Source organism: Podarcis melisellensis (genome assembly GCF_964234715.1).
Source record: "Podarcis melisellensis genome assembly, chromosome: 18".
NCBI lineage: Eukaryota > Metazoa > Chordata > Lepidosauria > Squamata > Lacertidae > Podarcis > Podarcis melisellensis.
The window spans coordinates 2410000-2435012 of NC_138536.1; the positions used below are offsets into that span (position 1 = coordinate 2410000).

Below are 25013 nucleotides of genomic sequence, written 5' to 3' on the forward strand. Positions count from 1 at the left end.
AGGAGGGAGAAAGGTTGTTTTCTGCTGCTCCAGAGAAGCGGACACGGAGCAATGGATCCAAACTACAAGAAAGAAGATTCCACCTAAACATGAGGAAGAACTTCCTGACAGTAAGAGCTGTTTGACAGTGGAATTTGCTGCCAAGGAGTGTGATGGAGTCTCCTTCTTTGGAGGTCTTTAAGCAGAGGCTTGACAGCCATATGTCAGGAGTGCTCTGATGGTGTTTCCTGCTTGGCAGGGGGTTGGACTCGATGGCCCTTGTGATCTCTTCCAACTCTATGATTCTATGATTCAGCGATCAGCCTTCTTTATGGTCCAGCTCTCACTTCCATACATCACTACTGGGAAAACCATGGCTTTAACTATACGGACCTTTGTCGGCAAGATCCTTTGTTGGCAAGATCCCCCTTGCCAGCGCCTTACAGGACAGCTACGGCAACGAATCTTGCACGATGTGTGTGTGTTTCGTTTCAAGAGATCTGGTGCTCTGCTCAGAAACAAGAGCAAGTTCCAACCTGTCTGAACAGGAAGCAAGCAAAAGAAATTATTGGCTGGCAAGACAGTGGAATGCGGAAGAAGTGCTCTTGTTTTTAAAAATATCAGTTTGGCAGTAAAAGTCGAGCTACTAAGATCCCTGATTAATCTCACGCCAGGGATCGTTTATTAGCATGTTTAACTGTGTGGTTCAGTTACACCAGGTGTCAGCAAACGTTTTCAGCAGGGGGCCGGTCCACTGTCCCTCAGACCTTGTGGGGGGCCGGACCATATTTTGGGGGGAGAAATGAACGAATTCCTGTGCCCCACAAATAACCCAGAGATGCATTTTAAATAAAAGGACACTTTCTGCTCGTGTAAAAACACGCTGATTCCCACACCGTCCGCGGGCCGGATTGAGAAGGCGATTGGGCCAGATACAGCCCCCGGGCCTTAGTTAGCCTCCCCATGGATTAATCCGTTTTGCATTTCTTTCTATGGGAAAGTGCACCTTGGTTTTGGAACGCTTTGGTTTTGGAACCAAAATTCGCCCAGCATGACTTATTTTTGAGGAACCCATGCTGGGTCTTAGCAAAGTCCTTTTCTAAGTGCCCACATTTTGTTGTTGTTTAGTCGTGTCCGAGTCTTCGTGACCCCCTGGGCCAGACCACGCCAGGAGGCGTGTCTACAACAGAAATCCTGCCTGCCAGGATACCTGATAATGGTCACTGATTGCATTACCTGGGCAGCCCGGCTGTTCTTTTGTGATGGTAAATACTTTAATTCTTGAATCCAAGCCACAAGCTCACCTGCTTTTTCTATTTCCTTAACTACCCCTTGAGCACTTTAAACAGCCATTCTCTTTGGTGCTTCTTTGACAAAACTGTTTCCCAGGCTTAAGAGTAGATCTGTCTCACCTCCTGTTCTCCAGGTCATATAATCCGTTGTTAAGAAGCACGTCAGCGTAACCGAACCATAAATTCTAACACTTCTAGCTTTGATTATGCGGAACGGCTTTTGTCCCACAAAGCCCAGCAGAGCTGCCGTTCATCTCTTGAACAAACAGGATTATTAGGTTAGATTATTAGAGCTGGAAAGGGTCCCGAGGGTCATCTAGTCCTACTCCCTGCAATGTGGGGTTATAAGAATTTCAGGTCTCGAATATATAAATTAAAGGTTCGTAAATTTACAGGGCAAACACATACTTAAGTGTCTGAAACAGTACAGGAGAACAATCCTGAAACAAATGTTGACTCTCCCAAATTGATCTCAAATGTTTCTCTGCAAGGAGGAAGAACCTCTCCATTGTCTTTTCCTTACATGTCTTTCTCTCTATTTTCACTGGAGAAACGTTGGAGGGGATGGAATAGGACGTCCCTATTTCCAGGGGAGAAACGTTGGAGGGGATGGAATAGGACGTCCCTCTTTTCACGGGAGAAATGTTGGAGGGGATGGAATAGGACGTCCCTATTTTCAACTCTTGAGAGTCCCATGGACTGCAAGAAGATCAAACTTCTCCATACTGAAGGAAATCAACCCTGAGTGCTCACTGGAAGGACAGATTGTGAAGCTGAGGCTCCAGTACTTTGGCCACCTCATGAGAAGAGAAGACTCCCTGGAGAAGACCCTGATGTTGGGAAAGATGGAGGGCACAAGGAGAAGGGGGCAACAGAGGACGAGATGGTTGGATAGTGTTTTCGAGGTTACCAGCATGAGTTTGACCAAACTGCGGGAGGCAGTGGAGGACAGAGGTGCCTGGCGTTCTCTGGTCCATGGGGTCACGAAGAGTCGGACACGACTAAACGACTAAACAACAACATTTTCAGGGGAGAAACGTTGGAGGGGATGGAATAGGATGTCTCTATTTTCAGGGGAGAGAAACGTTGGAGGGGATGGAATAGGATGTCTCTATTTTTATGGGAGAAACGTTGGAGGGGATGGAATAGGATGTCCCTATTTCCATTGGATAATGAAATGTTGGGCGATTATCTTCAGCCCAGAGGACAAGCTAGTAATGTGCCTCTCAAGACATTATCAGAGCATTCAGCTCCTGTTTCCACCAAGACTTTCTCCCCCCCCCCCCCCGTTGGTTCCTGCAGGGGTTTAATTATTCTCTAGCATCGCAAGAGTCCTTCACCTCGAAAGTGCCTCTGTTGCCTCATCAGACAGGTGAGCTCAGCCATAAAAGAAAAAGAAGTAAGAGAACGCCCCTGAAATAAACGTTGTATAACTGGCAGGTGGCACACACGGTGCTTTTGAATCTGACCTAATTCATAGCAACAAGGGACGCGGGTGGCGCTGTGGGTTAAACCACAGAGCCTAGGACTTGCCGATCAGAAGGTCGGCAGTTCGAATCCCCGCGATCACGGGGTGAGCTCCCGTTGCTCGGTCCCTGCTCCTGCCCACCTAGCAGTTCGAAAGCACGTCAAAGTGCAAGTAGATAAATAGGTACCGCTCTGCGGGAAGGTAAACGGTGTTTCCGTGCACCGCTCTGGTTCGCCAGAAGCGGCTTAGTCCTGCTGGCCACATGACCCGGAAGCTGGACACTGGCTCCCTTGGCCAGTAAAGGGAAATGAGCACCGCAACCCAGGTCTGGACCTAATGGTCAGGGGTCCCTTCGTTGTTGTTTAGTGGTGTCCGCCTCTTGGTGACCCCCTGGACCAGAGCACCCCAGGCCCTCCTGTCTTCCACTGCCTCCCGCAGATTGGTCAAACTCATGCTCGTAGCTTCGAGAACACTGTCCCACCATCTCGTCCTCCGTCGTCCCCTTTTCCTTGTGCCCTCCATCTTTCCCAACATCAGGGTCTTTTCCAGGGAATCTTCTCTTCTCCTGAGGTGGCCAAAGTACTGGAGCCTCAGCTTCAGGATCTGTCCTTCCAGTGAGCACTCAGGGCTGATTTCCTTCAGAATGGAGAGGTTTGATCTTCTTGCAGTCCATGGGACTCTCAAGAGTCTCCTCCAGCACCAGAATTCAAAAGCATCCATTCTTCGGCGATCTTTATGGTCCAGCTCTCACTTCCATATATCACTACTGGGAAAACCATAGCTTTAACTATACGGACCTTTGTTGGCAAGGTGATGTCTCTGCTTTTTAAGATGCTGTCTAGGTTTACCTTTATCACTGCTGCTAGCAGAAGATGGACTGGGAAGAAGGACAAGGGAGCTGGAGAGCATCTTTGGGTACCACAGAGCAGCGGCAACGTGAGTCTCTGTGGGCGATTTGGGGGAGGCGACGGCAACCTTCCCTCACGCCAAAGGGAGTCCCCATGCTGTTGCCGAGGCAACCGTTTGAAGGATGTCTGTCTCCAGGCAACTTGGGCTGCCAGAGGAGAAGTCATGTTTGCGCTCCGAATCGCCTTGGAGTCGACAGCTTCCTGGTCTTCCTGGCAGCAGGTGGAATCCCGGACGGCGTTGGACTTCAGACTTTTCTCACCCTGACTGCCGATAAAAACAGCTGAGAGGAGGTTCAGAGGGCAGAAGGCTGGAGAGGAAGGCAAGGAAGAGGAAGACGGCCCTTCGGAGTGAAAAATGGACCACCTCAAAGCTGCTGAAGATGTCATCTTGGGGCGACCGAGTAAGCTGTAAGTGGCTGGGCTCTTTGGAGGAAGGGGGACACTTGCAATCGATATGATTCCACCCCCGTTGGAAATCAGGGGAGAAACGTTGGAGGGGAAGGAATAGGACGTCCCTATTTTCAGGGGAGAAACGTTGGAGGGGATGGAATGGGACGTCCCTATTTTCAGGGGAGAAACATTGGAGGGGATGGAATAGGACGTCCCTATTTTCAGGGGAGAAACGTTGGAGGGGATGGAATAGGACGTCCCTATTTTCAGGGGAGAAACGTTGGAGGGGATGGAATAGGATGTCCCTATTTTCACGGGAGAAACGTTGGAGGGGATGGAATAGGACTCCCCAATTTCGATGGGATAAATGTTGGAGGGTATGAAAGATGGGAGTTCAGAAAGGAAATCCCTTCCCTGGACTGCCCCTATTTCAGGGGTGGCCAACTCCCAAGAGACTGCGATCTACTCACAGAGTTAAAAACTGGCAGTGATCTACTCCCTTTTGGACCCTTCAGGTCAAAGCTGTTGAGTTTTTTCAGGGAGAAGGTAAAATGTTGAGGTTTTTTTAGGGGAGCCACAGTTGTTCAGCTTCACCGCAGACGTCCAGTGATCATCTGGTAGATCTACCAGATCACGATCTACCTGTTGGACATGCCTGCGGTCTGTTTGTTAGATCAGGGATGGGGGAAAGAACCCGCTTCAGTCGCTTCGGCGCTTAATCCGGAGTCGCTCCGCTTCTCACGCGCGAATCCGGAGTCGCTCCGCTTCTCACGGGTGACTCAGAAACGCCGCCGGCTCATCCCCGGGTGCTGGGCAGGAAGGTGAGAGGAGGAGGAGGAGTCCAAGGTGGCCCGCCGTCACCCTTCGCTTCGGGAGTCATCGCGGGGAGGAGGAGGAGGCGGAGGGAAAGGTTCAAGGTCTTCCCTCGCGTCCGTGCGCCTCCCTTCTCTCCGCCCATGAGCCGGGCATCGGATCTGAAGAGGCTCCGCGATGGTCAAGCTCGGAGTCGCCCCGGGACCTGATAGCCTCTCCTTGACCGACATCAGGTAGTAACCTCCTTTACGGAGAGGAGAACCCAGGTGTCCGGGTTTAGGGACAAGCCCTCCCCCCCTCCCTCCCTCCCTTCCTTCTCTCTCCCTCTCTCCCTCTTTCTTTCTTTTTTTCTTTCTCTTTCTTTCTTTCGCTCTTTTTCTCTCCCTCCCTCCCTTCTTCCTTCCTTCCTTCCTCCCTCCCTCCCTCCCTCCCTCCCTCCCTCCCTCCCTCCCTCCCTCCCTTCCTTCCTTCCTTCCTTCCTTCCTTCCCTCCCTCCCTCTACCCCTTTCCCTCTTTCTTTCTTTCTTTCTTTCTTTCTTTCTTTCTTTCTTTCTTTCTTTCTTTCTTTCTCTTTCTTTCTTTCGCTCCTTTTCCCTCCTTCCTTCCTTCCTTCCTTCCTTCCTTCCTTCCTTCCTTCCTTCCTTCCTTTCTTTCCTGCTTTCGCTCTTTCTCTCTCTCCCCCCTTCCTTCCTTTCTCTCCCCCTCTCCCTCTTTCTTTCTTTCTTTCTTTCTTTCTTTCTTTCTTTCTTTCTTTCTTTCTCTTTCTTTCTTTCTTTCTTTCTTTCTTTCTTTCTCTCTCTTTTTCCCTCCCTCCCTCCCTCCTTCCTTCCTTCCTTCCTTTCTCTCCCCCTCTTTCTTCCTTTCTTCCTTTCGCTTTTTCTCTTCCTTCGTTCCTTCCTTCCTTCCTTCCTTCCTTCCTTCCTTCCTCCCTCCCTCCCTCCCTCCCTCCCTCTCTCTCTCTCTCTCTCTCTCTCTCCCCCTCTCTCCCCCTCTCTCTCCCTCTCTCTCCCCCCCCCTCTCTCTCTCTCTTCCACCTCCGCCTTTCTTATTTCAAAACCCTCTAAAAATAAATCTGGCATCTTCTCTCAAGAAGAACCCAGGTGTCCTGGCGCTCTGCCAGAGACCTCGGCTTCTGATCGATGCGAAACCCCTCCCAGCATCCCAGAAGGGACCCAGGCGTCCTGGCCAGGCTCTCAGCACTGGGGATTCCCAGCCCACCAGTGATTCCGCTCCCAATTTTTTCGGGACGCTGGCGCCGGGTGTGCACATGTTCTTGTTTGTGAGCCGCCTTGAACTGAATCAATAATAAGAAAAGGCCCCGTCTCCCAGCAACCAGCAGGACCAATGGTTAGAGGCGGCAGCCAGTTCGGAACCCGGGAGGGACACCCCCTCGCTGGCTCCTTTTACTGACAAAAGCATTTCTCTACTGGTAAAAGTAGAGGTTCCTAGTTCAGGGCAGTCTACCACTGAACAGGCAGGAACTTGGGGAAAGAAGAGACCCCCCCTCTGGGATTAAAACCATAGAATTGTCGAATCCGAGTCATCTAGTCCAACCTCCCCATCAGTGCAGGTTCCTAGAAGTCTGTGGCCCAGTAGTGATGTATGGAAGTGAGAGCTGGACCACAAAGAAGGCTGATCGCCGAAGAAATTGATGCTTTTGAATTCTGGTGCTGGAGGAGACTCTGGAGAGTCCCATGGACTGCAAGAAGATCCAACCTCTCCATTCGGAAGGAAATCAGCCCTGAGTGCTCACTGGAAGGACAGATCCTGAAGCTGAGGCTCCAAGACTTTGGCCACCTCAGGAGAAGAGAAGACTCCCTGGAAAAGACCCTGATGCTGGAAAAGATGGAGGGCAGAAGGAGAAGGGGACGACGGAGGACCAGATGGTGGGACAGTATTCTCAAAGGTGCCAGCATGAGTTTGACCAAACCGCGGGAGGCAGTGGAAGACAGGAGGGCCTGGCGTGCTCTGGTCCAGGGGGTCACCAAGAGGCGGACACCACTAAACAACTAAACAACAACAACAGCAACAAAGTCCAATCCCCCAGCAATGTGGGTTCCTAGAAGTCTGTGGCCCAGTAGTGATGTATGGAAGTGAGAGCTGGACCATCAAGAAGGCTGATCGCCGAAGAATGGAGGCTTTTGAATTGTGGTGCTGGAGGAGACTCTTGAGAGTCCCATGGACTGCAAGAAGATCAAACCTCTCCATTCTGAAGGAAATCAGCCCTGAGTGCTGACTGGAAGGACAGATCCTGAAGCTGAGGCTCCAAGACTTTGGCCACCTCAGGAGAAGAGAAGACTCCCTGGAAAAGACCCTGATGTTGGGAAAGATGGAGGGCACAAGGAGAAGGGGACGACGGAGGACCAGATGGTGGGACAGTGTTCTCGAAGCGACCAGCATGAGTTTGACCAAACTGCAGGAGGCAGTGGAAGACAGGAGTGCCTGGCGTGCTTTGGTCCAGGGGGTCACGAAGAGGCGGACATGACTAAACAACAACAACAAAGTCCAACCCCCCCAGCAATGCGGGTTCCTAGAAGTCTGTGGCTGTCCTCTTTTGGAGACAGGACGGTGGGGCATAGATTGATGCTTGTGCCATGTGACAATCAGGGCAGATTGAAGCAAGCACTATCTGTGGAGATTGAGGTTGAATCCTGACAAGACAGAAGGACTGTTTTGGGGGGACAAAGGGGGCAAGCGTCGTCCTGAATGGGGTCACTGTGCCCCTGAAGGACCAGGTGCGCAGCCTGGGGGTCATTTTGGACTCGTAGCTGTCCATGGAGTCTCAGGTCTGTTCTGTGTCCAGGGCAGCTCCATCTGGTACGCAGGATGAGACCCTCCCTGTCTGCAGACTGTCTGGCCAGAGTGGTGCATGCTCTGGTTATCTCCCGCTTGGACTACTGCCATGCGCTCTATGTGGGGCTACCATGGAAGGTGACCTGGAAACTGCAACTAATCCAGAATGTGGCACCAGACTGGGGACTGGGAGCAGTCGCTGAGAGGCGATTGGAAGTGGGGGCAGCGAGGGAGCTAGCATTGGTTCTGCTGGGAGCTTGATTGTTGTGTACCAATCGGCCAGTGATTTGTTTTTCGAAAGCTTGTTGCTGCCTTGGAGGTTTGCAGGTTGGGCTAGATGACCCTTCCGGGGAGTGGGGTCCCTTTCTGAAATTCTGAATCTGTAAAATGAGGTTGTGTGGAGGAAGAACCCCTGAGCCCAGCCTGGAGCTGTTTGGAGGGAAGCAATAAAAAGCAAACGATTTGGCTTTTGAAAAGGAAAACTGGGATCTGGCCGAGGGGTAAATTCGGATGTTTTGTGGCAGCTCTGATTTTCCGCGCCGGTGACTTTTCCCCTGGCGTCCGGTTGGGAAAATCCCAGGAATGCCAACAGCCAGCCGGACTGGTTATTTTCCTGTTCTGTGTATCCTGTTTCGAATAGCAACTCCAAAACATGCACCACGGATTTCAGCTCCCGGCCCGGACGTCTCCCTGGCGTAAATTGTTATATTATGGATAGATTTTGATTATAGAGAAATAACCTCGTGTGTGCTTCTCTCGCTGGGTGTGGACCTCCTTATCCACCCCCTAAAAATAAAATACTAAAATCCCCTAAATGGAAACGATAATGTGAAATGCAGGAAAAAACAAGCTGTGATATTGACGCGAAAGGTGATGGGTCTTGGGTCTGGCTCCGAGCCGCAGAGCCAGAATTCCCGGACATCCCTCTCTTGCGGCTTGATCGGCTGACATTTTCAGGTAGGCTGCACCTGCGCATGGAGGCTCTACCACAGGGGTCGGCAAACTATGGCCCTAGAGCCAGATGCGGCTCCACCAAGCTCATCAATCCAGCCTGCGGACCCTGCCACCCACCATCTCGTTCAGTCCCTGTGCTGAGCTCAACCCGCCGTGGCCACGGCTGGTGCGTGGGTGGGTGGGCAGCGGATCTGGGCCACGCCATGGGCATCATCAGGGTCTTGCAGAGCCAGGCCAGGTAGATAATGTGCCCCTCCTTTTTTTTACCCTGGGGATAACCGAAGTCTTATAAATAAGCAAGTATATAAATAATTTCCACAAAAGTTATGCTGACAAATAATTTTATTTCAAGGCTTGAACCGTATCTGCATAGAAAGACAAAATGGAAAACATAGATATACAATAAAGGTAAAGGGACCCCTGACCATTAGGTCCAGTGGTGGCCGACTCTGGGGTTGCGGCGCTCATCTTGCTTTACTGGCCAAGGGAGCCGGCGTACAGCTTCCAGGTCGCGTGGCCAGCAGGACTGAGCCGCTTCTGACGAACCAGAGCAGTGCACGGAAACACCGTTTTCCTTCCCACCGGAGTGGTACCTATTTAGCTACATGCACTTTGATGTGCTTTTGAACTGCTAGGTTGGCAGGAGCAGGGACCGAGCAACGGGAGCTCACCCCGTCATTGCGTGGATTTGAACCGCCGACCTTCTGATCATCAAGCCCTAGGCTCTGTGGTTTAACTCACCTAATGGTCAGGGGTCCCTTTACCTTTAATCGTCAGCCGCGGAGGCTTATCAGACTAAAAGTGAACCGGCATGAAATACCAAAAGCAATTTCTTCCATCTTCCTGCGTTGTTGTATAAACCGCTGCCCACAGCAAGCAGTATTTAGTGATAGACTGTTCCTGGATGAGGAGGGTCTACGGCTCATCCTCAGGAGTCCCCATGCCCTTTACGGAGGGCCAAAAATTAAACCAAGATGCCACCCACTCCCTCGTCACCTGAGACGTTACATAAAGCGATCGCAATCTCGGGTTTTGTATCGGGGCGTGGCTGTTTTTCATCGGCACGCGGCTAATTATAGGGAAGGGGAGGGAAATAATCTCATTAAATTCTGACTGATGACAGGCTAGAGAGGGATTGCATTGCACGGCAAAGCACTGGAGTGAGGTGAGCCGAAAAGGGGAAATTTATCCTCCTGCAATCGCAATAAAAATAAAATTCCTCGCCTCCGTTTTGGAGACGCGTTGAAGGCATGCCGTTTTCAACTCATCCAAAATGGTTCAAGTCCAACCGAGGGCTTCTTTCGCCGCCTTCCCCCTTGCTTAAATCTCTGCCTCTCTTGTGCCCGTCTGTGAAATGGGTGCAGGAGTAATGCTGGGAAATTTATCCTCCTGCAATCTCAATAAAAATAAAATTCCCCGTCTCCGATTCGGAGACACATTGAAGGCATGTCGTTTGGAAGATATCCAGAATGATTCAAGTCCAGCTTGAGGGCTTCTTTCGCCGCTTTCCCCCTTGCTTAAATCTCTGCCTCTCTTGTGCCCGTCTGTGAAATGGGCGCAGGAGCAAGGATGAGTGGATCAGCAGCGAGGGTGACGGTGTCTGAGGAGGAAGTGTCACTTGGGGTTGGGGACTTGCGAAGCAACATAATTAATCAGGGAATTTCTTGCTCCTTCCCAGTGGCCTGTCTGAGATCTCCGGAAAACAAAGGAAAAGCAAGCGAAGAATGTCGGAGCAGAAAAAGTCCCAGAGTTTGGAGGAGACGGTCGGCGAGGCAGCCAGGAATGGACACAACCCGCCCCTTTCGCGGTGAGTTTTGGCAAAAAGGGAGGCTCCGAACCGCTTGTGTGTTTGACCTCCAACGTACTTAAGAGCAGATGATACCCAGCTCTACCTCTCCTTTAAATCAGAACCAGTGAAGGTCCTGTGTGAGTGTCTGGAGGCGGTTGGAGGAGGGATGGCGGCTAACAGATTGAGGTTGAATCCTGACGACTGTTTTTGGGGGACAGGGGCGGGCTGGTGTGGGGGACTCCCTGGTCCTGAATGGGGTAACTGTGCCCCTGAAGGACCAGGTGCACAGCCTGGGGGTCATTTTGGACTCACAGCTGTCCATGGAGGCACAGGTCAGTTCTGTGTCCAGGGCGGCTCCATCTGGTACGCAGGATGAGACCCTCCCTGCCTGCAGACTGTCTGGCCAGAGTGGTGCATGCTCTGGTTATCTTCCTCTTGGACTACTGCAATGCGCTCTATGTGGGGCTACCTTTGAAGAAGACCCAGAAACTGCAATTAATCCAGAATGCGGCAGCCAGACTGGAGACTGGGAGCGGCCGCCGAGACCACATAACACTGGTCTTGAAAGACCTACATTGGCTCCCAGGACGTTTCTGAGCACAATTCAAAGTGTTGGGGCTGACCTTGAAAGCCCTAAATGGCCCAGTATACCTGAAGGAGCGTCTCCACCCCCATCATTCTGCCCGGACACCTGGGTCCATCTCCCGAGGGCCTTCTGGCAGTTCTCTCCCTGTGAGAAGTGAGGTTACAGGGAACCAGGCAGAGGGCCTTCTCGGTGGTGGCGCCCACCCTGTGGAACACCCTCCTTTCATACCTTTGTCTACATAAATAATCATTTAAACATTTCCATTGTTTCCGGATTACATTTTTTGGACTTTCCTTATAATTCTTTTTTAAAATGGATTTCATCCTATTTGCCAAGAGCCCAGTAAAAAATTTATAGTCTGTATTCAACGGAGAAATCAGTCTATAATTTTTAATCAACTTCGGGTCTGATGGATTTTGACAGGGGACTGATTTATAAATCCGGGGACTGTCCCTGGGAAAATGGGGACGTCTGGTAACCTTTTAGCTAGTTTAGATGGTGTTAGATACCATCATTTTCATAACATTTTCTTCAATAAAATCAATGCCTTTCTTCCACAAACTTTCCCAGGATTCTAACTGAATATTAACTCCAAAATCTTTAGCCCATTGTAACATTATCTCTTTGACCTTCTCATCCTTAGTGTGCCAACAGTAATTTATAGATTTTCAACAACATTTTCCTCTTATCATCCAATATATAAGAGCAACTCTGTTTCTCTTGTTCCTTTTAGATCCAAGACTTACGATCCGTCATACTCCAAAGAGGCCGAGAAAGAAATTTTGGCCTCTGCGCAGCACAGGAATTCAGACTCCAATGTAAGCTTGCCTGGCAGAGAGAGCTTTTACCGACTGCTCTGATTTGTAATTATTAACTAGTTCGTATAATCATAGAGTTGGAAGGGCCCCCCAGTGGTCATGCAGTCCAACCCGCTTTCAATGCAGGGATGAAGAATAGACTTTCTATCCTGCCCTGCTTCTGCAGAGCGGCTGACACACCTACCATTTCAAGCCTGAAAGTTTATAGCGATTGAGACGGGCGGGGAGCGTTCCACAACCGGGGAGCCACCACCAAAAAGGCCATAAGTCCCTGCCATAGTTAGGGAAGAAGGGAGGGAAGAAAAAAGAGAAAATAAACGACAAAAAGACTTCTGGTTCTCTGTCTGTTAAATATGGTATTCACACCTTAACACCCATCTGTTCTGTTTTCTATAAGCCGGTATTCCACCCCCACAATTTTCAAATCCATCTGTTACGAGTTCGTTTTCTCTTTCACACAAAAAGCCCGTCAGAAGTTTCCGGTCCTTAATAGGTTTTGTAGAATCGTAGAATCCTAAATTGCAGGAATCTCAGCTGACCCGGATCAGGGCTAAACAGATCACCTCCCTCTCTCTCTCCCCTTTCCGCAGCTGGTGAAACACACTCTCAACTTCCGAAGGGTGTTCAAAGACTTCCCTGAGGAGGAAGAGCTCTTGCAGAGTAAGTGCTTGAATTAATTAATTAATCTTTATTTGCATCAGCCATCGGCCATAGCAATAAAACAGCACTACGATACACAAAGAATAGAAATAAAAAGTCAGTTATATAAAATACATTTTGGGGTTTGGAATCAGTAGTCAAAGAGTGGACCTTATTCTGATTGCCCCAGCTAAAAGCCTTGCCACCTTTGCTGTCACCTGCTCCTCTTGATCTGCCCGGAGAGAGGACATTGGGGCAGTGGCTGGGCGACCCGGGATGGACAATAAAAGAGGGGTGATAATCTCATTCCTCAAGTCTTTATCAAGAGGGCAAGCCAGAAGGGCATGCGCCACCGATTCGGGACTGCCGTCTCCACAGGGACGTTTTTCGTGTGGGATCTTTTGGAATCGTCCCTCAAGTCCAGCCGAGGGCAAGACATTCAATCTCGCGAGAGTAAAAGCACGTCTATATTTTAGAATTGCTCGGTTATGCAGAGAGGGTGCCAGAGAGTCAAAGTGTGAAGGTGGAAAATAGTCATGCCATGGGCACAATTTCCTTATTGTGGCCAAGTTGTTCCAACACTCGATATCATTTAAAGGTAAAGGGACCTCTGACCATTAGGTCCAGTCGCGGCCAACTCTGGGGTTGTGGCACTCATCTTGCTTTACTGGCCGAGGGAGCCGGTGTACAGCATGACTAAGCCGCTTCTGGTGAACCAGAGCAGTGCACGGAAACGCTGTTTCCCTTCCCACCGGAGCGGTACCTATTTATCTACTTGCACTTTGACGTGCTTTCGAACTGCTAGGTTGGCAGGAGCAGGGACCGAGCAACGGGAGCTCACTCCGTCGCAGGGATTCGAACCGCTGACCTTCTGATCAGCAAGCCCTAGGCTCTGTGGTTTAACCCACAGCGCCACCCGCGTCCCTTCAATATCACTTAGGCACTGACAAAAATCTTGGAGGGTGTGCAGCCGCCGCCGCTATTATTCCGCTCCTCCATGTTTCGTGCAAAACGAAGAGAAGTTAGGAGGAGTTTGCATGCAACCTGCTCCTCCCGCGGGGCCCGACCCTGGTTGCTGTGTGATGGTTCGCCACACTGAGGACCATAGCTGTCAACTTACAGATTTGAAAATAAGGGACCAGCAGCCTCAGAAATAAGGGACCAGCAGCCAAAATAAGGGATTTTTCTAGGGGCACAGGTATGTTTGAGCCCCTCCCAGCCAAAGGCAGAAAGCCCAGCCAGCAGCCAAACGAAGCCTCAAGCGGTGGTTCCCACAGCGCAGCAACCCGGCAACGGGGATGCAGCAAGGAAAACCACCGTCCCCTCTCCGCTGGGAAGCGCTGAGCAAAGGCGAATCCCCAGGCAACACGGCCGATTTGATCGGCACAAGGCATGCAAGCTCCACCCCCCAGTCGTTCTTAGACTCCTTATTGGGTGAGCAACGCAGCCAAGCAACACAGCTGGAGCCTCCCTCCTCCCTGGCAGGGAGGGAGGGAGAGGAGCTGCTTCCTTTGAAACCCGGGAAATTTAAGGGACATCATCAATAAGGGACAGCAGCGGGACATGGCGCTGGGATAAGGGACTGTCCCACCAAATAAGGGACGGTTGACAGCTATGATGAGCACTAGAATCGTGGCAGCTTCTTTGCCAACTCTTCCTTCCTGGTCTTTCCCCCCGCAGCGTTTTCTTGTGCCTGGCAGAGGGAGGTTCCCTATCACGGCCGCCTGTATATATCCGAAAATCACGTCTGCTTCTACTGCAGCATGGTACACCGGGAAGTTAAGGTAAGGGCTCTCGGGCCGAGGTTAAAGCAGGGGTCAGCAAACTTTTTCAGCCGGGGGCCGGTCCACTGTCCCTCAGACCTTGTGGGGGGCCGGACTATATTTTGGAGGAAAAAAATGAACGAATTCCTATACCCCACAAATAACCCAGAGATGCATTTTAAATAAAAGGACACATTCTGCTCACGTAAACACATGCTTATTCCCGGACCGTCCGCGGGCCGGATTGAGAAGGCAATTGGGCCGGATCCGGCCCCCGGGTTGAGGATCTGCAGAGGTTTATTCTTCCTTCCCTTTGTTGCCTAGACAAAAGCTAGCTGGGATAATGTTGCGGGACGCCATAAGCTCTTCTTATAGTTGTTGCAGGAATTTATGTATAGGTGGGGAGTGGGTTTGCCCCTCCAGCAGATCTCACGCACATGCAGCCCACTACCCAAACCAGCACAATCGCTTTTGTGACTTTTGTGATTTGTCCCCACAAAACACTTTGTCACAGTTTCTTCCTATCTATTCCAAGGGCCTCTGCTGCACGATACCAAATGTCAGAATTCACTGATCAATGTATCTGTGTACTGGCTCACTGGGAAAACTTCAGAAATTCCTATAGACAGGTGAGCTCAGCTCCTCAGCAGCCCCTCTGCCTGAGTGATAATCCCTGGCCTCCTGATACATGAGTGCCAGACAGGTAGCCATTCCAGAAATAACAAACCCAGATGAAGACAAAAGGGTGGGATGAACTTGGCTGGGAAACAGGGAAATGTAAAGATCTCTTTTGTTCCACTTGATGGGTGTTTGGTGGAGGGCAAGAAGAACCATGGGGCAGGGTCCTTACGGCCACCAGACCTCCCCTTTCATAATATATGAGTGATGTAGTTTTTTTGGGGTGTAACATGGGAATTAGCAGCTAATAAAAGTTTGGGGGCTCTATTGTTTGGGGCTTCCATCTTGTTCCACCTGGTGGCAGGTGGGAGTCCCGTCGCGACCGTCTTCAATCAAGACCAAGCCGACTGGCTGCTGTTTTGCTCTGGTATGCCTGGCTGGTGTCCTTGTTTATTTTGTCCAAGGGAGCCCTCAGATTTCTCCGCTAACATAGACTTGTGGTCTTTCTCTCTCTGTAGTATAAATATACCTTTTCCCCATGAACCATGTTGGGTCATATCCTGCACTTCCTTATCCCTCATCTCTCTCTCTCTCTCTCTCTCTCCCCTTTTCCCGGACCGACAGGTCGTCATCCCACTTCCAACCATCAGCATCATCAAAAAGGCCAACACAGCTTTGCTGGTACCCAACGCTGTCTGCATCCGGACGTCGGATGGAGAAAAGGTGAGAGCCGACCAGTGCCGGATTTACGTAAAAGCTAAACAAGCTATAGCTTGGGGGCCCCGCTCTCTTGGGGCCCCCAAAAAAATTAAAGGGAAAAGAGAACTGGATGTACATTTCCAAAATAGAAGATACAAAACAAATAAAATAAAACCTATATTCAGCAACAGTGTTTTGTGTTGTGTAGGCTCCTAGGATGTAAGTCATGGGCTCCGCCTGCTCCCTAAAATATCGCTGGTTTGCTCCTTTCTATATATAGGGTGCCAACATTCTGCATGGACTGGTTGCAGGGCAACATGGGCAAATGGCTTGAGATACCTATGAGGTCCATCAATTGCCATATAGCATAGATTCAACACAAAAAAACAGTGACAATTTGTTGTTGACAAAGGACAGCTGGATATATAAAGGGCCCCATGACCTTCAGGAGCTGAGGGCCCCATCAAAACTAAATCTGGCCCTGGCTGTGTCAATGGATGGGCAGGGCTGGGTTCGCAGGGTTGGGTTTTTCATAGTTTTGTCGAAAGCTGTTGAGCAAAATCTCAGAATCGATAATGAAAAAAAGAGTTTCCGAGCTATTTTTTAAAAAGGAAAACTATACTTTCACTGGCGCTGTGGGTTAAACCACAGAGCCTAGGACTTGCCGATCAGAAGGTTGGCGGTTCGAAACCCCACGACGGGGTGAGCTCCCGTTGCTCGGTCCCTGCTCCTGCCTACCTAGCAGTTCGAAAGCACGTCAAAGTGCAAGTAGATAAATAGGTACCACTCTGGCGGGAAGGGAAACGGCATTTCCGTGCGCTGCTCTGGTTCGCCAGAAGCGGCTTAGTCCTGCTGGCCACATGACCTGGAAGCTGTACGCCGGCTCCCTCGGCCAGTAAAGCGAGATGAGCGCCGCAACCCCAGAGTCGGCCACGACTGGACCTAATGGTCAGGGGTCCCTTTACCTTTACACTTTCGCTATGTCCAGATTTCCCCGGACATCTCAGCGATCTCCACCCGTTTACGAGGGCTATGTTTGGGAAATTCTAGATGCATGGCAGTCCTTAGCTGAAGCAACAGGACCCAGGGAAATGCTTTTAAGTGTGCATTGAATGTGATTTAAATTACGGTTCTGTATTGAATTGATATATTCCCCTCCATTTGAGGCTCACAAAGGAGTTTGCAGAATTTGTATGTTGGCCCTGACGGAAACTCCGAACATTTCAGCCTCCTTAGAATCCCATTTTTTAAAAAAAAAACCCAGCAAGGCTCTAGTCCTGTTTGCCTGGGCTTTTCCTCTAGCACGCTTTCCGATCTATTATGGGGTGTTATTTCCGTGTGGAAGGCTAGGCTGCCTCCCCGTCGGAAAGGAAAAGAAAGCAAAATATGGGCGTGAAGGATCTGTTTCGTTCCACAAGGTGAAGACTGTGATCTTATTTTATTTTATCCTACCCTTTCTTCCCACACCGCAGTTCCTGTTTGGGTCTCTTCGCTCCCGGGAAACCGTTTACCAGAGCCTGCGTTCCATCTGCAAACACCTCCAGGTAATTTATTATTATTATTATTATTATTATTATTATTATTATTATTTAGAGTGGTACCTTGGTTCTCTGTCGGGAAAAACACACACACCTCGATGCGGTGCCGAGATTCAAAATCTCAGGAAGACACCATCTTCCTTTCATTTTTTAAAAGAACCTAGGTTTCTAGTCCTTGTGACCAACATTACCTCTACCCAGGAAAAAAAATGGAGGGAGCAAGAACTTTCGTTGGAGAAAAGATGGGGTGGAATTGTAATACAGTGGTCCCTTGGGTCTCAAACTTAATCTGTTCCAAAACCAAAGCGTTCCAAAACCAAGGCGTGCTGCTTTCCCATAGAAAGTCATGCAAAACGGATTAATCTGTTCCAATCAGCATGTTTTTACATGAGCAGAATGTGTCCTTTTATTTAAAATGCATCTCTGGGCTATTTGTGGGGCATAGGAATTGGTTCATTCCCCCCCTCAAAAAATAGTCCGGCCCCCCACAAGGTCTGAGGGACGGTGGACCGGCCCCCTGCTGAAAATGTTTGCTGACCCCTGCTATAGATGGATTGGAATTGAATAAATAATAATAATAATACTAATAATTTTTATTATTATTAAAGATATTCCACAGTCATGAAAGTAGGAAATTTGGTCCGTCTTCGGTACAGCTATGTATCTCACGGGGGGTTGGGATAGATGCCTTTTGGAGGGCCCTTCCACTTCCATGGTTCCAGTTCTTTGATTTCTCTTCTGCTTCCTCTAGGACAGGGGGCGGGCGGGTGTGGGGGACTCCCTGGTCCTGAATGGGGCAACTGTGCCCCCAAAGGACCAGGTGCGCAGCCTGGGGGTCATTCTGGACTCACAGCTGTCCATGGAGGCGCAGGTCAGTTCTGTGTCCAGGGCAGCTCCGTCTGGTACGCAGGATGAGTCCCTCCCTGCCCGCGGACTGTCTCGCCAGAGCAGTGCATGCTCTAGTTATCTCCAGCTTGGACTACTGCCATGCGCTCTCCGTGGGGCTACCATTGAAGGTGACTTGGAAACTACAACTAATCCAGAATGCGGCAGCTAGACTGGGGACTGGGAGTGACTGCCGAGACCACATAACACTTGAAAGACCTACATTGGCTCCCAGTACGTTTCCGGGAACAATTCAAAGTGTTGGTGCTGACCTTGAAAGCCCTATATGACACAGTATCCCTGAAGGAGCATCTCCACCCCCATCATCCAGCCCGGACACCGGGGTCCATCTCCCAAGGGCCTTCTGGCGGTTCCCTCACTGCGAGAGGCCAAGTTACAGGGAACCAGGCAGAGGGCCTTCTCGGTGGTGGCGCCCGCCCTCTGGAACGCCCTCCCATCAAATGTCAAAGCGATAAACAACTACCTGACATTCAGAAGACATCTGAAGGCAGCCCTGTTTAGGGAAGTTTTTAATGTGTGACATGTTAGTGTATTTTTGGTTTCTATGGAGGCCGCCCAGAGTGGCTGGGGAAACCCAGCTAGATGGGCGAGGTACAAATAATAAATTATTATTATTATTATTATAGGACGGCAGTCGGAACAACAGCCCAACCGCAGCACACAACCTTTCGGACCAGTTGCTTAAGATTTCCCTGGTAAGAAACTGCATTCTCTGTGTTTTGTGCGCTCAGCAATCGTTTTGGGATTAGGAATAATTAGGATCAAAAGGCTACAGGTGTAGGGCACCTGCTTATATAATAATATATGCTATATGGTAATTTATGGACCTCATAGGTATCTCAAGCCATTTGCCCATGTTGCCATATAACCAGTCCATGCAGAATGTAGGCACCATATGTATAGAAAAGAGCAAACCAGGGATATTTTAGGCACCCTATATATAGGGTGAAAGAGGAGAGCAAAATATGGTATGAAGCTCAACATCAAAAAAACGAAGATCATGGCCTCTGGTCTCATCACCTCCTGGCAAACAGAGGGGGAAGAAATGGGAGGCAGTGAGAGATTTTACTTTCTTGGGCTCCATGATCACTGCAGATGGTGACAGCAGTCACAAAATTAAAAGACGCCTACTCCTTGGGAGAAAGGTGATGGCAAACCCAGACAGCATCTTAAAAAGCAGAGACATCACCTTGCCAACAAAGGTCCGTATAGTTCAAGCTCTGGTTTTCCCAGTAGTGATGTATGGAGGTGAGAGCTGGACCATAAAGAAGGCTGATGGCCGAAGAATGGATGCTTTTGAATTCTGGTGCTGGAGGAGACTCTTGAGAGTCCCATGGACTGCAAGAAGATCCAACCTCTCCATTCGGAAGGAAATCAGCCCTGAGTGCTCACTGGAAGGACAGATCCTGAAGCTGAGGCTCCAAGACTTTGGCCACCTCATGAGAAGAGAAGACTCCCTAGAAAAGACCCTGGTGTTGGGAAAGATGGAGGGCACAAGGAGAAGGGGACGACGGAGGACGAGATGGTGGGACAGTTTTCTCGAAGCTACCAACATGAGTTTGACCAAACTGGGGGAGGCAGTGGAAAACAGGAGGGCCTGGCGTGCTCTGGTCCATGGGGTCACGAAGAGGCGGACACGACTAAATGACTAAATAACAACAAATATTTAGAAAGGCACCCTATATATAGAAACCAGTGATGTTTGGGGGAGCAGGCTAGCAGGCGGGGCCCATGACTTACATCTTAGGAGCCGACACAACACAAAACACTGTTGCTGGATGTAGGTTTTTATTTCATTTATTTTTTATCTTCTATTTTGGAAATGTACAGCCAGTTTTTTCCCCTTTAAATTTTTTGGGGGCCCTAAGCTATAGCTGGGGACCAGGTGGTGCTGCAGGTTAAACCACAGAGCCTAGGACTTGCCGATCAGAAGGTCGGCGGTTCGAATCCACGCGACAAGGTGAGCTCCCATTGCTCGGTCCCTGCTCCTGCCAACCTAGCAGTTTGAAAGCATGTCCAAGTGCAAGTATATAAATAGGTACCGCTCTGGCGGGAAGGCAAACGGCATTTCCGTGCACTGCTCTGGTTCACCAGAAGCAGCTTCGTCCTGCTGGCCACATGACCCGGAAGCTGTACGCCGGATCCCTCGGCCAATAAAGTGTGCCGCAACCCCAGAGCCGGTCACGACTGGACCTAATGGTCAGGGGTCCCTTTACCTTTACCTTTAAGCTATATCTTGTTTAAGGTAAAGGTAAAGGTACCCCTGCCCGTACGGGCCAGTCGTGTCCGACTCTAGGGTTGTGCGCTCATCTCACTCTATAGGCTGGGGGCCAGCGCTGTCCGGAGACACTTCCAGGTCACGTGGCCAGCGTGACGAAGGTGCTCTGGCGAGCCGGCACCAGTGCAGCACACAGAAACGCCATTTACCTTCCCACTATAAAGTGGTACCTATTTATCTACTTGCACTTAATGGTGCTTTCGAACTGCTAGGTGGGCAGGAGCTGGGACCGAAAGACGGGAGCTCACCCCGCCGCGGGGATTCGAACCGCCGACCATGCGATCGGCAAGTCCTAGGCGCTGAGGTTTTACCCACAGCGCCACCCGCGTCCCATAGCTTGTTTAGCTTAGACGTAAATCTGGCACTGCCAAGATTGGGAGAAACTCCTGCCTGACAAAACCCTGGTCAGCGGCTGCTGCCGTTCAGAGCATGCAACGCTAAGCTAGGTGTCTGGATGCAACCAAATTTCCCCCGTTTCCAACCTCTCTTCATTTTCGTTCCCCTCGCAGAGCCCAAAGGAGCTGGACAGCAGCCGGACGCCCCCCCTGGACGAAACCCTCCCGGAAGATCCTGGTGAGAACTGGGTCGTTTCTGTTTATTTGATACAAAGTTCAGCATCTAACCTTTGGAACTCCCCGCCTAGTGATATTATGCAGGTGCCTTCACAGTAGGTTTTTTGCCGCCTGCGAAAAGCATTACTGTTTAGACAAACCTGCCCCATTGTTTAGAAAGTAATTTTAATTCGTTTTAGTATTTCCTCCCCTCTCCAAATAATTTTTATTAGTTTTCCGAATTTTTAACAAATCTGTCTCAAATTGCATCACATTTAATCCCATTAAGTTGACACTCTTTGTCATCAATAAGGTCCCTTCTTCCCCCTATTTCTGTCCTTTGTATTCCATTATGTATTTCCAATTCACGTCCTATTTTAATCTTAAATCCAGGGTGGTAATTTATGGACCTAAAAGGTATCTAATGCCATTTGCACATCACAAAATATGTATTTTATCACAGTCATTGTTGAACTGAAATACAATTAAGACATATAGAGTGAAATAAAATTAAGAAGTATATTAATAGGGAAATAATTATTAAGCTCTAAGTTAAAATGATTTTTTTTATTCATAACGAACTTAATAATGCAAACACATTGAAATTTGGCAATGACAAACATTCCTTTAAAAACACAGTTTACAAAGGCTCATAATCTAGTCTCTGGAAACTTGCTATTACATGAAATAATAAGAGGTGCAAAAATATGATGCAAACTACTAATAATTATTATTTATTAATGTGAAATTGAGTGTTAGAAACAAATGCAATCATAATAATAATAATAATAAATTTTATTTATACCCCGCCCTCCCCGGCCAGAGACAGGCTCAGGGTGGCTAACACCAGTAAAATTACAGTAAAAACATAATGGGGGGGAACACACAATTTAAAATACAGGTTAAAATACAATTTAAAATGCAGCCTCATTTTAAAAGTGGATCAAAACCGTAGTTAATACAAGCCCATGACTTACCGTACATCCTAGGAGCCTACACAACACAAAACACTGTTGCTGGATGTAGGTTTTATTTTATTTGTGTTTTTTTATCTTATATTTTGGAAATGTACATGCCTTTAAATTTTGGGGGGGGGGCCTAAGGGAATGGGGCCCTAAGCTATAGCCTGTTTAAAGGTAAAGGGACCCCTGACCATTAGGTCCAGTCGTGGCCGACTCTGGGGCCGCAGCACTCATCTCACTTTATTGGCCGAGGGAGCCGGCATACAGCTTCCGGGTCATGTGGCCAGCAGGACTAAGCCGCTTCAGGCGAACCAGAGCAGCACACGGAAACGCCGTTTACCTTCCCGCCGGAGCGGTACCTATTTATCTACTTGCACTTTGACGTGCTTTCAAACTGCTAGGTTGACAGGAGCAGGGACCGAGCGATGGGAGCTCACCCCCTTGCGGGGATTCGAACCGCCGACCTTCTGATCGGCAAGTCCTAGGCTCTGTGGTTTAACCCACAGCGCCACCCGCAATCCCATAGCCTGTTTAGCTTATACGTAAATCCGGCACTGGGCCAATACCTCGCTTTCAGGCTGACCTCCCTGCCAGAGTTGTTGAGAAGGTGAAATGAACTATAATTTTATTTTATTTTTAATAAAAAGCCTTAACCGTCTTCTTTCGCAGATGGGGCAGATAGGACACGGAGTCCCCCAACAGCAGCTGTCGAACCACACCGGGCGGCAGCAAACAGAGGTGAGTGGCTTTCCTTGCAGTTTTGCAAACCGCCCTCTCCAAATTCCCCCGAAACCTCTTTTTCGCCAGCCAAACTGGGCATTGCACTCCAAAGGCCAGAGAAAGAGATTCTCAGCCATCAAGAGACCAATTGAATTGTATTCAATTGTGGGATATCAGAGTTTTTTGGGCTGGGTGTTCATCAGTATGCAGTTGACACCCAGCTCTACCTCTCCTTTAAATCAGAACCAGTGAAGGCGGTGAAGGTCCTGTGTGAGTGTCTGGAGGTGGTTGGAGGATGGATGGCGGCTAACAGATTGAGGTTGAATCCTGACAAGACAGAAGGACTGTTTTGGGGGACAGGAGGCGGGCAGGTGTGGGGGACTCCCTGGTCCTGAATGGGGTAACTGTGCCCCCGAAGGACCAGGTGTGCAGCCTGGGGGTCATTTTGGACTCACAACTGTCCATGGAGGCGCAGGTCAATTCTGTGTCCAGGGCAGCTCCATCTGGTACGCAGGATGAGACCCTCCCTGCCCACAGAGTGTCTGGCCAGAGTGGTGCAGCAATAAGTTATATGTAATTGACTTAAGGAGTAGACGGGAGGTCAGGTCAAAAGACCTCTTTTCTTTTTGTTAAAAATGCGTTTTGTTTTGTTTTTACTGCGTTTATTATTATTTCTACTTTTCTTGGTTCAGTTTGGATGTATGGCTTTTCTCATCGTGCATTGATAATAATAATAAAATAAAAAAATATATTCATATGTCTTTTCCCAGGCCTTTTTAATAATAATAATAATAATAATAATAATAATAATAATAATAATAATAATAATATCGCCTCTTTTTATTTCCAGGAGGGTCCACAAAGTCCTGGCGGAGCTGGAAGTCTCACCTCAGCCCCCTCAACACTGTCATCCTCATCTATCTCTGCCTGTGAGTGGGCCAGTTTTCTGTTGTGATTCCTGCACTGAAAGCGGGTTGGGATGAATGACCTTTGGGTTCCCTTCCGCCTGTGCAATCCGACCATTCCATGAAGCCACGCAGCTTGTTGAATCCGCCTCTTGGCCCCTTCCCTACTAAACTTTAGGCTGCTACTAGAAGACTTATTGGTGGGACGCGGGTGGCGCTGTGGGTTAAACCACACAGCCTAGGGCTTGCCGATCAGAAGGTCGGCGGTTCGAATCCCTGCAATGATGGGGTGAGCTCCCGTTGCTTGGTCCCTGCTCCTGCCAACCTAGCAGTTCGAAAGCACACCAGTGCAAGTAGATAAATAGGTACCGCTCCGGCAGGAAGGTAAACGGCGTTTCCGTGTGCTGCTCTGGTTCGCCAGAAGCGGCTTAGTCATGCTGGCCACATGACCCGGAAGCTGTACGCCGGCTCCCTTGGCCAGTAAAGCGAGATGAGCGCCGCAACCCCAGAGTCGGCCACGACTGGACCTAATGGTCAGGGCTCCCTTTACCTTTAGACCTGGAGGAAAGGGATGTGGGAGGCGCTGTGGGTTAAACCACAAAGCCTAGGGCTTGCCGATCAGAAGGTCGGCGGTTCGAATCCCCGCAATGACGGGGTGAGCTCCCGTTGCTCGGTCCCTGCTCCTGCCAACCTAGCAGTTCGAAAGCATGTCAAAGTGCAAGTAGATAAATAGGTACCACTCTGGCGGGAAGGTAAACGGCGTTTCCGTGCACTGCTCTGGTTCGCCAGAAGCGGCTTAGTCATGCTGGCCACATGACCCGGAAGCTGTACGCTGGCTCCCTCGGCCATTAAAACGAGATGAGCGCCGCAACCCCAGAGTCGGCCACGACTGGACCTAATGGCCAGGGGTCCCTTTACCTTTACCTAGAAGAAAAATTAAGACGATTGTCCCATTGGCTGGAGGATAAAATTGCCAATCGCTGTTAGCCACAATGGCTTCATTTTTTCCCCTTCCACTGAGGAACCAATGTAATCAAGAGTCTCAGGTTTTATTGCACGTAGCCAAATGCTGCCGCAATGCACACGGAATTATTTGACAATTTAAAGAAAATATACTGAATTGATTAAAAAAAGACTTAAAACATTTATATTATTAAAACATTACTAAACAAAGCTATAAAAATACCCCAATGTACAAATAAAGACATTAAACAATAAAATTCATAAGCTAAAATCATCACATGGCCACTAATGTTAAAAGTATCAATTAATACAGTGTGCAATTTATACTCAGAGTGTGGTGACAAAGATAGAGCATAGCCTGAGGTAATCGAGAGTCTGGGAACCTTAGCCTGATGAGGAACGGTCGAAGGACCTGGGTATGTTTAGCCTGGGAGAGAGAGAGAGAATGGAGACGCTCTTATAAAATCTTAATATTCTGATATCTCGGTTTCAGGGTGGTGGTCCTGCTCCTTTCCTCGGGGTACATCGGCTTGCGCATTGTGCAACTGGAAGAACAGTTGATCTCCATGGGAGCGTGGCCCGAAATAGACCTTCAGCAGCACCAGTGAGTTTTTTGGGGGGGCTTCTCGTTCCTTTGTTTTACCTTCGTTTTAAGGGTGACGGCGTAAAACATGGGTTGGC

The 25013-nt window shown here is 49.3% G+C and overlaps 1 protein-coding gene across 3 annotated transcripts; it reads left to right on the forward strand.

Annotated features, from left to right (window-relative positions):
* Positions 1 to 3712: 3712 nt before the first annotated feature.
* Positions 3713 to 24940, forward strand: LOC309360871 (GRAM domain-containing protein 2A-like; the record flags this gene model as incomplete). 3 transcript variants are annotated; one of them, XM_081895827.1, is made up of 12 exons in its annotated part: positions 4108 to 5083; positions 10276 to 10404; positions 11706 to 11790; positions 12381 to 12450; positions 14110 to 14213; positions 15435 to 15533; positions 16982 to 17053; positions 18580 to 18648; positions 20741 to 20804; positions 22414 to 22482; positions 23315 to 23393; positions 24826 to 24940. In XM_081895827.1, the coding sequence occupies exons 1-12, from the start codon at positions 5028 to 5030 to the stop codon at positions 24938 to 24940; spliced, it is 1011 nt and encodes a 336-aa protein (XP_081751953.1). In that variant the 5' UTR covers positions 4108 to 5027. The 3 variants fall into 3 exon arrangements, with proteins under 3 accessions (XP_081751951.1, XP_081751953.1, XP_081751952.1); XM_081895825.1 differs by lacking the exons at positions 4108 to 5083; positions 23315 to 23393; positions 24826 to 24940 and adding an exon at positions 3713 to 4055 and having other exon boundaries at positions 22414 to 22985; XM_081895826.1 differs by lacking the exons at positions 4108 to 5083; positions 23315 to 23393; positions 24826 to 24940 and adding an exon at positions 9419 to 9762 and having other exon boundaries at positions 22414 to 22985.
* Positions 24941 to 25013: the final 73 nt, after the last annotated feature.